Source organism: Triticum aestivum, chromosome 4B (assembly GCF_018294505.1).
Source record: "Triticum aestivum cultivar Chinese Spring chromosome 4B, IWGSC CS RefSeq v2.1, whole genome shotgun sequence".
NCBI lineage: Eukaryota > Viridiplantae > Streptophyta > Magnoliopsida > Poales > Poaceae > Triticum > Triticum aestivum.
This window is the reverse complement of record NC_057804.1, coordinates 588,794,237-588,809,549: the sequence shown is the minus strand read 5'-3', so window position 1 is coordinate 588,809,549 and position 15,313 is coordinate 588,794,237. Positions and strand designations below refer to the sequence as shown.

Sequence of the window (15,313 nt, the reverse complement as noted above, 5' to 3'; positions counted from 1 at the left end):
AACTAATTAACGAGCGCTCCTTCGGGAGCCTCGTAACAATTAGCGCCACTTGGCGCGCTCTCGGCGATTCGCCACATGTCGCGCTTTGGGCGTTCCCTTTGAATTTTTTTTCGCACGCGTTTTCGCTTTTTAAACGTTTTTTATGTTTTGGTTTTCTACCGGTCTTCCCTAGCTTTTCGACAAAAAAAACTTTTGCGTAAAAAACGCGTTTTTTCCTTTTGTGAGAGTCATGGTTTTGTTTCCGCGAGAGACATGATTGTGCTTTCGCGAGAGGCACGACCGTGCCTCTTGAAAACGAAAAAAAATGCGTTTTTTTTCCTTTCGCGAGAGTCACGGTTTTGCTTCCGCGAGCTGCACAGTTGTGCTTTCGTGAGAGTCACGGTCATGCCTCTTGGAAACGAAAAAAACGCGTTTTCTATTTTTTCTTTCGCGAGAGTCACGGTTTTGCTTCCGCGAGAGGCACGGTTGTGCTTTCTCGAGAGTCACGCCGTGCTCATCGGAAACGAAAAAAACGCGTTTTCTGTTTTTTTTTTCTTTCGCGAGAGTCGCGGTTTTGCTTTCGGAAGAGGCACGGTTGTGATTTCGTCAGGGCGTGCCTCTTTCGGAAAGGGAAAAACTCGTGCTCCCGGTTCGGTTTTTTCGTTCGGTTTTTTTCGTGAAAAAAAAGTTAGTCAAATTCTATCAACATGGGATCTAATTTTGAAGATCTCGACGCGAGGAATCCAACGACGAAAGCGGTTTAAGATTTGAACGCACGGTTTAAAAGAGAAAACATTTTGCATAAACGAATATACGAAAAAAGAAAACTTCCAAGATTGCGACATGTGACACACATGCAGCGTGCTACTTATCGCAACCGGAATTGGAGTGACGTTCGCAACGAATACTGCTTAAGTAGTGATTTCCCTAGATATACGGGACTGAACATGTCATATCCCATCAATGGGCCTGGCAGGAGCTCGTAGGCTTTTAAGAGTAGGGTCATTTTTTTATAGTTTCCTCTCGCGCTTGACAGGACACCGGCCCAGGCTCCGCAGTCGGTCCAACCCCGAGACCCGGAAGCGGCTCCCTGACGTACATCACCTGCAGTTATGGCACTGCCATGTGGAATGCTGAGTTATGATCTTAAGTAGCACGCTGTCAGGGATGGAACGGCACCCTGCCGAGCGGCAGAGGAGCCTCGTCCCCGAGACCCCGTCTCTTCCTCCTCCTTTCTCCTTGTTCCTGGTCCATTTCCTTCTCCAAGACCAAGAGTCTCCACTCTCCAGCAAGCCCTTTCAAAAGAAGAATCTCCAGCAAGCTTCGTTCTTCTCGGCGACGGGGCGGAGAAATCCAGTTACATCTACTATGACTTCGGTTCCGGAGGTAAAACCCAGGCCTTCCTTCTCCATTCTCCAACTCCAAGGGGGAAAAGAGCAGAGCAGCCTCCTTTTCTTTGGCCCTCGCATTACTAGTTTTCGTCTCGATTCCTTTGTTCTCGCGGTCGATTTTCTCCCGGATGTCCACACGAAGGATTCTTGGCCAACGACCACTAGCGCTTTCCGCATCCTTGAATGGCTTCGAGGTTCTACTACTCTGTTTGGCCTCAGCGCGCGGGGAATGCTGAGTTATGATCTCAGCATTTATTCGGATTTGTTTTTGTTTTCCATCACAACTTGTAGTCAAATCCATTTACACTCCTGGATATTTGCATCCTGTAGACGGACAGAAGCCACATTCTACTTACTTCTCCTATGGCGATTTCCCCCCTTGTTCCGCTAGGGTTTGTTATTGTTAAAAAAATTATTTTTGGGTGTCATATTCTTGACGACGCCACACCTGTTGAGTGAAAACCGTGTTGTTCCAATTTTACATATACGTACAGCAGTATCGGAAGCATTTCTATTACTCTAAATGGCTGTTAATATATACACGAAAAATAGAAGGGATTTCACCCCAAAACAGCTTTACAGGCAACACAACTGACACCTTTTCTTCACAAACACACAACTCAGAAATTTAAACCAGATAATATTCATGTTTAGTAAGCAAAAAAATTATGACGAGAAAGCAGAATAGTCCATTAGTTAATTCCAGGCTTTCATACTACTGGTGAAAATTTACTATTGGTCGCTTAAGATTCTCTATTTTTCTCTGTGCTAACTTGCAGCTTCAAGCCATCCAGGCCAAAATGGGTTCAGCTGGGGATGAGTTCACCCCACTGTCTCAGTTAGAATATGGAATGGACAAATGTAAAGTGCGGGTGCGCATCTCGCGGCTGTGGGAGTCCTTCAATCCAAAAGATGACACTTTGTTCGGCCTTGACTGCCTTCTGATCGACGATCAGGTGATGCATTCCCTACCTTAAGTTGAACGCCAAACGGATGAATCACATTGCTTGCTGGCCACTAACCTTAAATTACGATCCTTTGAGTCTTCAATGCACTGATTCTTCTAGTTGTTTTCCACTTGTAGGGTAAAACTATGCAGGCTCGTGTAGAACCTGGCGATATAGAGTGGTTTGAAGATCTGCTAGTTGAAGGGAAGGTCTATGTCTTGTCAGATTTTCATGTTGATTCGCAGAGGGACTACTATATGTCCTGTAGCAATGAGTGGACTATGTACATTAGAAGGCAGACGGTGGTCACTGAGATGGAAGGAGATATTGATTCGATACCCCTCCACAGCTTTGAGTTTGTTAAATTTAAGGATCTCCGTTATAGGTGCGATGACAACAGCTTATTGACTGGTAGGTTCTGTTGGAACTGAATATTTGATCAGCATCAGACCTGCCACATGTATATCTCATTCCTTTCCTGACATATGCAGATGTTCTGGGTCACATAGTATATGTTGGGGAGCTAGAGGAAGTCTCAAAAAAATCACGCGTTATAGAAATTTGCAATGCAAGAATTCGGGATTTGAGGTAACGGAATACACATCCTTCTTTCTAATGATTGACGTCCCTTGATAGCTCCTTACTGCTGGAGTTACCATTTGCAGAGGAAGGGCACTGAGTGTGACACTGTTTGGAGATGTTGCTTCTGGTTTTGCTGAGGATATGCTCGAGAAAGGCCAAGACGCCTCAGTTGTTGCTGTCTTTGCAGGGATGTCTGTTACTTCCTCATCATCAGGTTAATCCTTGATCCACTGGTTCATTTGCCTGTTTCTACCATGCGATACTGTTGAAATACAGTCCTTTCTTTCTTTTAAAACTTTAGTCTGCCTTATCATTCGACGCAATAGTGTGTACTGTAATACTTTGGTGCCATTTGTTTGTGATCTTTGGTTGTTGTAGTTTGCTCTACAACATCTTCAATGTACTATCTGGATTTGGAAATACCAGAGGTGCAAGAATTCCGTGCGAAGTGAGTGGGTTTCATAAAGTTTTTACCTTCGTTGATGATTGATCTGAGCTGTGCTAGTAGTACATGGCTAACTGGTCCATGTGCACGCAGTTTGCTCATTCAGCAGGCAAACCCTGTTCCAGAAAAAACTCCAGCTCAGAAGTTGGCCGAGAGTTGGCGAACAATCAAACAGCTAAAAAGCCTCGATCGAGAAGAGTACGATGAGGTAAATCAAGTTTGCTGCTCTTCTCGTTTATGTGCGCAAAGCCTATATCCGTTTTACTCACGTATCTGTGTCCACTTGCAGGATACCATGTTTTTGTGCAGAGTCTCCCTGATAGATGTAGATTGCACCAATGGTTGGTGCTATCTTGGATGCGACACCTGCCAAAAGTCGATGTCCAGGGCTCCAAGGAAATACAGGTGTGCCCGATGTGGCCCGATGATGCCAGTTCAGTGGTAGGGACCTGCAATGCTATGGTGCCATTGGCGCATCGGTTCTCAGTGCATACTTGTTGCTCTTTCATGAGTCACTGATTACCACACTTATGTTCTGGCCTTGTGGGCATGCTAGGTACAAGCTGAAGGCGAAGGTGCAGGATGCTACCGGCGCAATGAACCTGATGATCTTCTGTGAGGTGGCGGAGGAGCTGGTCGGTGTCTCCGCGGAGGAGCTCGTGAATAAGATCGAGGACGATGATGAGTGGTACAGCCTGCCAGACGAAATCGAGGATCTTATTGGCTCGACGCACACCTTCGAGGTTTTCGACAAGTACATGGACGGGAGCTTCTCGGTGAGGTCGATCATGGACGATGCTAGCGTCCCAGCCCCTGCTGCAGCCGCTAGTCAATGCAAGGAGGAGAAAGCTGACCCTGAGGGAAGCCAGAAGCCTAACAAGCGGCTGCGAGGCGACGACGACTTGATCAACCTAGATCTAGGGTTATAGTGTATCTAGGGTAATGCGTCCGAAAGGATCAGCCAATGGAGCTTTCTGTTCTTCTCCTACCTGGGAACAACTGCAACTACTGCTGTGAGTCACTGGATCTAGTGTTAGTGCTGGGTAACATACCAGAACCCGTTTAATCCTTTTGAACATTGTTTCCCTTGTTATCATGGTTGATGGAGAATGGGCTTGGCCCATTTTGGTGACCAGATGTTGTTCGTTGTAGAATCGATGGTTACCAGAGGCAAGTTTTCAGGTTTTCACCCAAATCAAGTTTTCACTGGACACATCGCCAATAGAGTAAATTTGAAATGAAGTGAACTATAATGAAGCTTACGTAGGTGGACAGGGCAAAGCCAGCGAAGTTTTGACCACACCTAGCTGCTTGAGGTCATGTTCTGAACTGCTGCTATTGAACATGAGAATAGAAAAGAATTTCCATTTTATACTTCTCAGGTTTGGACAAAGTTCGGGCTACACTGAAGTTTCAAGGTATTCATAAACAGTGATGTGCATCTTTTTGGTGTAGAATTTATCTCGTACCGACCACCGTAGATTAGAGGGGACTAGGTGAAGGAGGTTAAGAAATGTGAGTAAAACAAATCGCACATATGCATTTGTACATTCCATTAGGGCACTAGAGCGATAAAGATCTACATGTCTACGACCATTGAAACAAAAAAATGTACAACACGAATGCCGTGTGAAACAGGAAGATGAAATTATTGGTCAAAGAAAATTCAAATGATCCGTGTGACGATTTGACAAATTTTATCCAAAATAACTTCGAACATGAACATGAAATTGAACATTTATAGTTAATGAAACTATGAACCGATCACGTGAATAGAACCATAACATCGATTTGCATCTTTTTCATGTAGAGCTTATCCCAAGCCAAAGTGTTGTTGTGTGGAATAGAAAGAATTATGCGGAAGAGATTATGGAGTTGAGCAAAACAGGAACATGCGCAAACCCCACTGACCCTATGTCCCAGTCCTGCACCATGTTGCATCGTGAGACCCACTGCTTGTGCTCTCCTGCATTGCTCGAGTCTGGCTTGCTAGAAATAGTTGATTCGACATTTTTTAGCGGCTCTGCCTGAGCTATGTTTTAACATCATACGAGCCAAAAAATAGATGTAGACAAGGCAACCAAACAAAAAAATTTACACAACGCGAACCTGGCTGAACCTAATGCAACCTACTAAACGTGGTGCATGTGGTGTGGTTTTGCGAGGACGAGGCGAGGCCGGGATCTTAATCTCGTTCTTCGCGCATATGAATCTGAAAAGGAAATTCAAGTGGGTATTAGAATTTCTATGTTTTTCCTTTGAAATTGAGATCAATAGTTTTGTTTTCTTTGCCCCCATTCCTTTGAACCGAGGGCATTAATAATACAACCATATAAAAGTTGCTTATTCCTACCCTTTTCTTCACGTTTTCTTGGAACCAAAGGAGCCCTAGCAAAAGTTGTATAGGCTACTTGTCCTGTGGTCTATATTTTGGGGGTGAAAAATATATGTTACAGTATTGTGAGAAATTAGATTTTTTTAGGGGTTTGTGAGAAATTTAGTTTTTTTTTGAGGGGTTTGTGAAAAAATTAGATAGACGGGGACTTTTTTTTCGAGAGAAAAAAATAGACGGGGACTGAGCAGTCATATCCCATCAATGGGCTGACAGGAACTCGTAGGCTTTTAAGACTGGGGGTCATTTTTTTATAGTTTCCTCTCGGGCTTGACAGACACCGGCCCAGGCTTCCGCCACTCCGTCCAAGCCCGAGACCTGACCCCTCTTCCTCCTCCTTTCTCCTTCTCCAGCAAGCTTCGTTCTTCTCGGCGACGGGGAGGAGAAAACCAGTTGCATCTGCGACTTCGGTTCCGGAGGTAAACCCAGGTCTTCCTCATCCATCCTCCCAAGTCAAAGCGGGGGAAAAGAGCAGAGCAGCCTCCTTTTTGTGTACCACTCGCATTACAGTTTTCGTCTCGATTCTTGTGTTGTCGCGATCGATTTTCTCCGGTATGTCTACACGAGCGATTCTTCTCCAACGATCCTCACTCCTGTAGTAGCCTCCTTGAATAGCTGCGAGGTTCTACTGCGCTGTTGAGTTTGCGATCTGACTTGGCCTCAGTTCTTGAATAATCTCGGCATTTATTCGGATTTTTTTTGTTTTCCATCACAACTCGTGGTCAAGTCGATCTCTCTAGTGGTGCATCCGTGGACAGAAGGCCTCATTGTAGGTCCTCTCTTCTGGTGATCCCCCCTGGTTGCGCCGCTAGGGTTTTATGTATTTGTTAAAATCCTTTTTTGGGGGGCATCATATTCTGGTTGCTGACGTCACACCTTTTGATGGCAAATCGTGTTACTATAATTTTCCATGTATACCACAAAGTAGCAGCATTATTGAAACTCACATCTAGTATTCTGACCAACACGAAAAATGCAAGAAATTTCATCCCAAAATAGCTTTACAGGCAACACACCTGATGCCTTTTCATCACAACATACACACACAACTCAGAATTTAAACCAGTTAATACTCCTGTTTAGTAAGCAAAAAATTATGCTGGGAAGGTTAATTTCAGCCTTTTAGAGTACTGGTAAAATTTATTACTGGACTCCTAAGCTTAAAATGTACTCCCTCCTTCCCAAAATAAGTGTTGTTGATTTAGTACACTTTGTACTAAATCAGTGACACTTATTTTGGAACGGAGGGAGTACAACAGTACAATATTAATCACTATTTCCTTTTTTTTCTATGCTATTTTGCAGCTTCAAGCCTTCCAGGCCAAAATGGGTTCAGCTGAGGACGTGTTCACCCCACTGTCTCAGTTAAAATATGGAATGGACAAATGTAAAGTTCGGGTGCGCATCTCGCGGCTGTGGGAGTCCTTCAATCCAAAAAATGACACTTTGTTCGGCCTTGACTGCCTTCTGATCGACGATCAGGTGCTGCATTCCGTACCTTAAGTCAAACACCAAACAGCTGAATCACATTGCTTGCTGGCTACTAATGTTTAATTACCATCCTTTTTCTCAATGCACTGATTCTTCTAGTTGTATTCCACTCGTAGGGTAAAACTATGCAGGCGCGTGTAGAACCCGGCGATATAGAGCGGTTTGAGCACAGGCTAGTTGAAGGGAAGGTCTATGCCTTGTCAGATTTTCATGTTGATGTGCAGAGGGACTACTATATGTCATGTAGCAATGAGTGGACTATGTACATTAGAAGGCAGACGGTGGTCACTGAGATAGGAGATTGATTCGATTCCCCTCTACAGCTTTGAGTTTGTTAATTTCAAGGATCTCCGTTCTAGGTGTGGCGACAACAGCTTATTGACAGGTAGATTCTTTTAGCACAGAAAGTTTGGTCAGAGTTATCTTATTCTTTTCCTTACATGTGTGGATATACATTACGCAGATATTCTGGGACACGTAGTAGGTGTCGGGGGGCTACATGAGGTCACAAAAAGATCCCGCGTTATAGAAATTTGCAATGCAAGCATTCGGGACTTGAGGTAATGGAATACACTTATTTCTTTTGGATGATTGACGTCCCCTGATAGCTCCTCACTGCTGGAGTTATCATTTACAGAGGAAAGGTACTTGGTGTCACACTGTATGGTGATATTGCTTCTGGTTTTGCTGAAGATATGGCCGAGAAAGGCAAAGACGCCTCAGTTGTTGCTGTCTTTGCAGGGATGTCTGTTGATTCCTCATCATCGGGTTAATCCTTGATCCACTCTATCATTTACTGTTGTTTTATATTCCTTTATTTTCTTGTAAAACTTCAGTCTGTCTATCATTCGATTCAACCATAGTGTATACTGAAACCTTTTGGTGTCATTTGTGATCTTTTTGTGTTATAGTTTGCTCTACAACGTCTTCAGAGTACTATCTGGATTTGGAAATGCCAGAGGTGCAAGAATTCCGTGCAAAGTGAGTGGACTTCATAAGTTTATACCTACGTTGATGATTGATCTAAGCTGTACTAGTACATGGCTAACTGGTTCGAGTGCATGCAGTCTGCGCATTCAGAAAGCAAACCCTGTCCCCAAAAAAACTCCAGCGCAGAAGTTAGCCGAGAGTTGGCGAACAATCGAACAGCTAAAAAACCTTGATCCAGAAGAGTATGACGAGGTGAATTAAGTTTGTTCCTCTTCTCGTTTGCGTGTGCAAAGCCAATCCGTTGTTCTCACATATCTCTGTGTTTACTTGCAGGATACCACGTTTTTGTGCAGAGTCTCTCTGATAGACATAGATTGCAGCAATGGCTGGTGCTACCTTGGATGCGACACCTGCCAGAAGTCCATGTACGGGGCCCCAAGGAAATACAAGTGCGCGCGATGTGGCCCGATCAAGAGGCCAGTTCAGTGGTAGGGGCCTGCAACACTATGTGGTTCTCGATTTATACTTGTTGCTCATTCATAAGTTACTGATTACCATGCCGTTGTTCTGGCCTTGTGGGCACGCTAGGTACAAGCTGAAGGCGAAGGTGGAAGATGCCACGGGCACAATGGACCTGATGATCTTCTGCGAGGTGGCGGAGGAGCTGGTCGGTGTCTCTGCAGAGGAGCTCGTCGGTAACATCGAGGAAGACGACGAGTGGTACGCCCTGCCCGACGAAATCGATGATCTTATTGGCTCGACGCACACCTTCCAGGTTTTCGACAAGTACGTGAACGGGAGCTTCGCGGTGAGGTCGATCATGGACGATGCTAGCGTCCCAGCCCCTCCTTCAGCCGCTAGTCAATGCAAGGAGGTGGTGGACCCTGAGGGGAGCCAGAAACCTAACAAGCGCCTGCGAGGGGACGACTCGATCAACTAGGGAATGGGGGAGTAATGGGACTAGTAATAGTGTATCTAGGGTAATGCGTCTGAAAGGATCAGGCAATGGGTCTTTCTGTTATTATCCTTCTTCTACCTGGAAACTCCTGCATCTACTGCTGTGGCTCCATCTAGTGATTGTGATGGGCAACAGACCAGAAACCCTCTTGAACATTGTTTACCTCTACCTGGATGCCGTTCGTTGTAGATTCAATGGCTCAGGAGGCAAGTTTTCAGACTTACACCCAAATCAAGTTCTCACTTGATACATCATTAATAGAGTAAATTTGAAATGAAGTGAACTATACTGAAGCTTGCATAGGCGGACAGGGCAAATCCAGTTTAGTTTTGACCACACTTAGTTGCTTGAGGTCATGTTCCTAGCTGCTGCTATTGAACATGAGAACAGAAAATAATTTCCATTTTGTACTTCTCAGGTTTGGACAAAGTTCATACAACACCTTAGTTTCAACGTATTCATAAACAGTGCAATTCAATTTGGTTTTTGTTCAAAATTTCACATACGACCGATGGCTAGATAAATTATGTCCAGACAAAATGACGATTTACGTGAATAATAAATATATAAAAGAAGAGCTCAGCTTGTTCTCCTGACTCCACAACCATGGCATTCAGCATAAACCAATCACACATAGCAGACTGTAATTATGCCCGTGAAGTCAGCCACAAGACTATACATGCGACCTCAGTCTGATGTCTGCAGTCAAAAACGGGGCAAGGAACGGGATACAACAGAGCAGTGATGCCACGACAGACGATGAATGAATCGATAGATGTATCAGCAAAGCGAGGCCTTGCCGGAGAGGTGGAGCAGCGCACACTTGTGGTGTGCAGCACGGAGCTTCTTGTACTTCTGCACGAAGGTCGGCAGGTCAACGTCCTTCTCCAGGAACTTTTGGTGCAGCTCCTCCGACTCCTCGTCCAGCTTCGCCATTGTACCTGAGCAGAGAGATGAAGATAAGGTGTGCAGGCATGTCAGCGCCGGGCTTGCGTGACGAACAGTTTTACATTGCTAAACTTCAAGCACTGGTTTAGACTGCAATGAAACCAAGCACGACATCGCACGAATTGGAGCTGCAGCTGTTCAGAGCACTTACTTTGCAGCTTGTCGAGCAGCGCAGCAGGAGAATAGGACTTCATAATCTCGTCCTTTTGCCTTTCCAACTCGGCCAACCTGTCCTCAGCGGCAGCTAGCTCTGTGGTTCTGATTATAGTACACTGCACAAAATCACAAACACAACCAGAGTTTCAGGAGGAAATTATCGACTGCAGACAACAATATCGAAAACCTGCACAAAACACCAGAGTAAGATTATTTTTTGTTTCTATAATGGTTTTCACTAATTAGTGTTTTCTCTCTCTTAACTGAATTAGTTATTTATATTGAGTGGACTAATAATGAAAAATAAGATTACTAGTTACAAACTTGAGAGGTAAATAGTACTGAACCTGATTCCTGAGCTCTGAAATCCGCTGCTCCTTTTCTAAATTTTCTCCTGTATAAATTCACCATAAACCATAACTTCCCATTTAGAGACAATCAAAAGCCCATTTAGAGACACCAATAATTGATCTACAGAAATTGAATAACTCACTCGCAAGCTGCAGGGTCTCCTTTCTAAGCTCATCGCGTAACTGAACATAAGCAGACACAAGTGAGAAAACCGACAAGAGCACTCTTAGGAATTTTCAATGTGGTATATCTATTGGCAAGATCAAGCCTTTTCAGACAACTTGTAAATATTTTAAATCAACCACATCAACAAATATTACAAAAATTGTAAGATAATCACCAAAATGGTATATGAACTACTTAAGAACATGTGTCAGCAATAACCTTCTGTTGCAGTTGGTAAGGCTCATCCCATTTAATTGATTTATAATGTTAAGTAACAAAGATCATACTAATTACTGCAGTAAAAACTGGAAGCAAAGGAATCTGGTACAAAATAAGTGAAAACCGATTTATATGTCTATTTATGCTACAACAGAAACACTAACCAAAAAAAAAACAGGGGAACCATTCTTAGCAGTTAGCAACCCCACTTTTATACTAGAACCAACAGCAGAAAAATAGGTGTAGCTATCATGTAGAACAACCAATTCAACCATACCGCAATGAAGTCGGCAATACATACAATTAACAATGGTATAGCCAGCAGCAAGACTTACATTGTTCTGTGTTTTAACTTGGTCAAGTGAATTGAAAAAAGCATTATATGACTCTTTGTCCTTTAACAGCCTCTGCAGCTCATCAACACTGCATCAATAGTAAAGGTAAGAACAGCATAGCATAACATAGTTCTGCATTCCAGAAATTATGCATAACCATCACCATATAATGGTATGTATAACGAAATACTGTGCAAATACACACACAGTAAACATTTGGAAATTTGAAACATATCAAATCTATGCATATTGCTGCCTCCAAATTCTCTAGCATACATATAGTTGGCATGCCTTCCATGCAGCTGTTTTCTACTCATCAGTAATTCATCTATAATTGCCATCTAGAATCAACCTACATAATCGTTCTATTGGCCACATAGACAATTAAAGAAGTTCTTGTTCTTGCAATGTTCCATCTTATCTCTGCAGTGTTGATGTAAAATAGAGTCATGCCCGGCTATAATTTGTAGAAAAGAGCGCTGAAGTGAAAAAGAGCATGCTCAACTAAAATATTGAGGGATTAGGCGCATGAGTGATAATTTTCCACATTTCCTCATTTACTAAGATAGGATAAATAGCATATGTAGAAACGATGTTGTCTGCTCAATACAAAACAACAAATCAAATTTGGGTTTGTCCAGCAAGTGCCATAATAATATCTTGGACAATGCTTCGGTGCCTTAAGGCACCGAAGCATTGTCCAAATTTGATGGTCTAAGCAGCACAACAACTGAATATATTAGCCACTTTACATAATTTTCTTTTCATATTATATCCAACATTGCCAGAAAGTGAAAGGAGTCTTCAAGGTGTTAGTATAAAATATCTTTCGTACAACTTGGATGTGGAAATTTTCCGACACAAAGCTTGTTCAATATTATTACTTGAAGCAGAATTGAGGATTATGAAATTGTGCCCACTACCCATAGTAAGATCAAAGAAATGAGTGGTTTCCTTTTCTTATTCCTAGCTGGAACATGGAAAATGCCAGCCTTGATCCAGCATTATAATGTGATACACTATAAAAAGATCACAATTTAAAAGATAAGCATTTCTTCAAATAGTATAAGCTTACCAGGTTTAGAAACTCTCAGTTTGAAGATGAACATTCAAATATACGTCGCATCATGGTAAAACTAAGATGTTGGTTGCAATTTATAGTCCACAATACAGATACAGTTTTACAAAAAGACGCAAGAAATACTGAAAGGAAAGAAGGTCAATAGTGTACCTCTTATCCCTCAAACGAGCAATTATCCCTGCAGCTTCAGCTGGAGACGGTTGGCCACGTGATGAAGGCTGAGGATGATCTGAAGCTCTTTGGTGTGGACTAGCACCGGAAGAGCTGGGTGTGGATGGATGTGAAGATGAACCACCTACCGAGGGAGGGTACCAAGATTGCGTAGATATGTTCTGGAAATTTGGTTCTGGTTGTTGCTGCTGCTGTTGCTGCTGAGAGCTGCTGATAGCATTTATTAATAAGCAAACCGAAGGAAGTAAGCAAGACAAGTAAAAAGTACAAAGCAATCTTAAGGCAAAATATACAGTGCCATTCACATACACTATTCTAATAATTCAGTGTAACTGAAGATCCAACCATAGGAAATGCAAAATAGTAGTTCGGCTAACTTTCTTTGGCTGACAGAAATATAATGTTTTGAAGCAAAAGTGAGCAGATTCATGAACCATGTTGATTGCACGATTTTCTTCGAAATGAAGGACTAGGTACCACACTAAGCCTGCCTGGTAGCTGGACTGAACCTCTGACAAATAATGTAGCATGAACTGACAACTTATTTCATTTGCATTATTTCCCAGCATTAGGTTTTGATCAACAGGTAAGCTCAATCTATACATGAAAATGTCGGGTCACAAGAATGAGAAATGAATGGAACTTATTGGTTCTATTCCCAAATATATCTGGTTTACGAAGAGAGGCAACTCAATTCATACAATATTCAGAAAAATTGCTTCGGAAGATTGAAAAGTAAACGTCTGGACAGAGAGATAAGAATGGGCAATACCACCTAGATTAGTTTTCAATTGCAAATGGCATTAACCTACCCGAAAAGAGGAATTCTCCAGCTCATCGCGCAAAAGCAATCTGCATCAAAACAAAGAGAAGGCTGTGTAAACTTGAAATGTTTGAACCGTCAGCTATGAATAATGAGTTAATATCTAACTAAACTCTGATGGAAAATAACATCTCAACGGTAATACATATTGGTGATTGACAGGATGCTAGCATTTTCTGAGAATACGGAAGAGATGTGCTCACCATTACCATTAAGAAGAAAAATGACAAGACACTAAAGCTGCATCACAAAGAAACGATCTGACCAAATCTGCATACAGTTCTATGCTATAGGCAGATTGAATTGCAGGCAGTGGTTTCTACTCCCTCCGTCCCAAAAATTTTGTCTTAGATTTGTCTACATACGGATGTATCTAACACTAAAATGTAAATAGATACATACGTATTTATAGACAAATCTAAGACAAGAATTTTGAGACGGAGGGAGTATTTCTATTCCCAAACTGCCTGCAGGTGCCATGGGAAGAGAAGTCATCCATTTGCTGGCAAATTGCTATTGCAAAACCCAGCCTAAGCGCATGCATAGCAGCTCTCCAGAGTCCAAACTAAGTTGCTATAACGCTCTAGGTTTCTAAACTTGTAAATTGGCAGGGCCTACCGGGTCGGTAGGTCGGACCAGGCAGGCAAAAATCCTTGGAACAGAAAAATCCAACAGGGGATTCTCAAGGGTTTACACGGGCGGCCGACGCCCACCGGAAAACAATTGACCGGACGCGATTTCGCCATCTAATCTGACAACTCCGAGGGGAATTTTGTTTATCCTCACGCGACAACTGAACGCAGCCGGCCCGGATCGAAGCGGAATCGGATCAGGCGCAGAACCGATCCGGGTGAACGAGGGAGGAGAGAGCGATCAAGTTGCGTACCTCGCCGGCCGGCGTCCGCGTCGGCGTGTTGCTTTTGCTTCGCGTGGGAGGAAGATGGGGGTGGGCAAGACTGATTCTGGGAGGAAGGAAGAGGAGAGAGAGACGCAAGGTTGGTCTACCGGGCTCGCTCACGCGCTGATCAGCTGGGCCGGCCCATCTCTTGCCGCACGCCACACGTCTTCATGATGATGATAGCATGGCACACAACACACGTCTTCACCCCTCAAAAACAAAAACAAAAAACAGATTCTCACAAAAAAAAAGTCACACCACATGTGTGTGTGCACGAATAAAAAAGTGTGTACATGAAATAACTTTTTTTATGAGGTAAGAGAGGGTTTATTCCATAAGATCAGGGTTAGACAACAAGTCCTCACAACAAGGAGGGCTCGAGTTCAACCATACCGCAGTACAGGCTTTGATACGGCTATAGTGTGCCAATTGATGTTCTACCCTATTCTGACACCTAGTGATTTACATAGGAATAAACTCTCTATCTACCATTAGAGCTCTAATCTCAGCAGATAAATGTCCATAGGCCGATCTAGCTAGAGTGTGAATCTCCCTCGGGTATGGCCAATGCCGAAGTATAATCTGCCTGGACAATGATAGGTTTATCTGAGTGCTCGATTGCTAGCGCCATACCTTGCATCATAGCATGAATTTCCGCTTCTAAGGCGTTGTCATGGATTTGTCATGGCAACTGTCCTAGTGTGAGGACTTAGTCGCGAGACCAATGCATCTATGTGGTAACTTGAGAGGGGTTGATCGGAATCAAGAGACGCAACACAAGACAAGGATTTAGACAGCTTCGGGCCCCAGGAAACATCATCCGGTAAAAGCCCTACATGCTATTTGTGGCTAGGTCTCATTATGCTCATGAGGGAGACGCCACATAACCGGCTCTCCTCTAGTTGTGTCTAGCCTTAGCGATTATTTTCTTGCTTCTCCCTCTTGGGGTGCCCTGCCCCTCCTTATATAAGTTGAAGGGGCGGATTACATGACTAGTCCTAGTAGGATTAGGATTACTCTATTACAAGTGGAGTCTTAGTCTTGCTTCCTT

General features: G+C 43.3%; 3 protein-coding genes across 5 annotated transcripts; 2 read left to right on the top strand and 1 right to left on the bottom strand.

The window, feature by feature from the left end:
* The first annotated feature begins 1,106 nt into the window (after positions 1–1,106).
* Positions 1,107–4,479, top strand: LOC123093431 (replication protein A 70 kDa DNA-binding subunit A). 2 transcript variants are annotated; one of them, XM_044515407.1, is made up of 9 exons: positions 1,107–1,365; positions 2,150–2,326; positions 2,455–2,728; positions 2,809–2,905; positions 2,983–3,113; positions 3,278–3,347; positions 3,438–3,552; positions 3,634–3,785; positions 3,901–4,479. In XM_044515407.1, exons 1-9 carry the CDS (start codon positions 1,120–1,122, stop codon positions 4,271–4,273), a joined length of 1,635 nt encoding a protein of 544 aa, XP_044371342.1. In that variant the 5' UTR covers positions 1,107–1,119; the 3' UTR covers positions 4,274–4,479. The 2 variants fall into 2 exon arrangements, with proteins under 2 accessions (XP_044371342.1, XP_044371343.1); XM_044515408.1 differs by having other exon boundaries at positions 1,124–1,365; positions 2,165–2,326.
* A 2,583-nt stretch (positions 4,480–7,062) lies between these two features.
* LOC123090248 (replication protein A 70 kDa DNA-binding subunit A) lies at positions 7,063–9,414 on the top strand. The gene is made up of 9 exons (XM_044511642.1): positions 7,063–7,230; positions 7,344–7,489; positions 7,551–7,612; positions 7,691–7,787; positions 7,865–7,995; positions 8,139–8,208; positions 8,295–8,409; positions 8,491–8,645; positions 8,746–9,414. Exons 1-9 carry the CDS (start codon positions 7,063–7,065, stop codon positions 9,095–9,097), a joined length of 1,296 nt encoding a protein of 431 aa, XP_044367577.1. The 3' UTR covers positions 9,098–9,414.
* Positions 9,415–9,661: 247 nt separating this feature from the next.
* On the bottom strand, positions 9,662–14,432 carry LOC123093430 (vacuolar protein-sorting-associated protein 37 homolog 1). 2 transcript variants are annotated; one of them, XM_044515406.1, is made up of 8 exons: positions 14,251–14,432; positions 13,354–13,393; positions 12,521–12,748; positions 11,290–11,377; positions 10,713–10,752; positions 10,567–10,613; positions 10,215–10,335; positions 9,662–10,056 (listed from the first exon to the last, which is right to left on the bottom strand). In XM_044515406.1, the coding sequence occupies exons 2-8, from the start codon at positions 13,377–13,379 to the stop codon at positions 9,896–9,898; spliced, it is 711 nt and encodes a 236-aa protein (XP_044371341.1). In that variant the 5' UTR covers positions 13,380–13,393; positions 14,251–14,432; the 3' UTR covers positions 9,662–9,895. The 2 variants fall into 2 exon arrangements, with proteins under 2 accessions (XP_044371341.1, XP_044371340.1); XM_044515405.1 differs by having other exon boundaries at positions 12,521–12,751; positions 14,251–14,399.
* Positions 14,433–15,313: the final 881 nt, after the last annotated feature.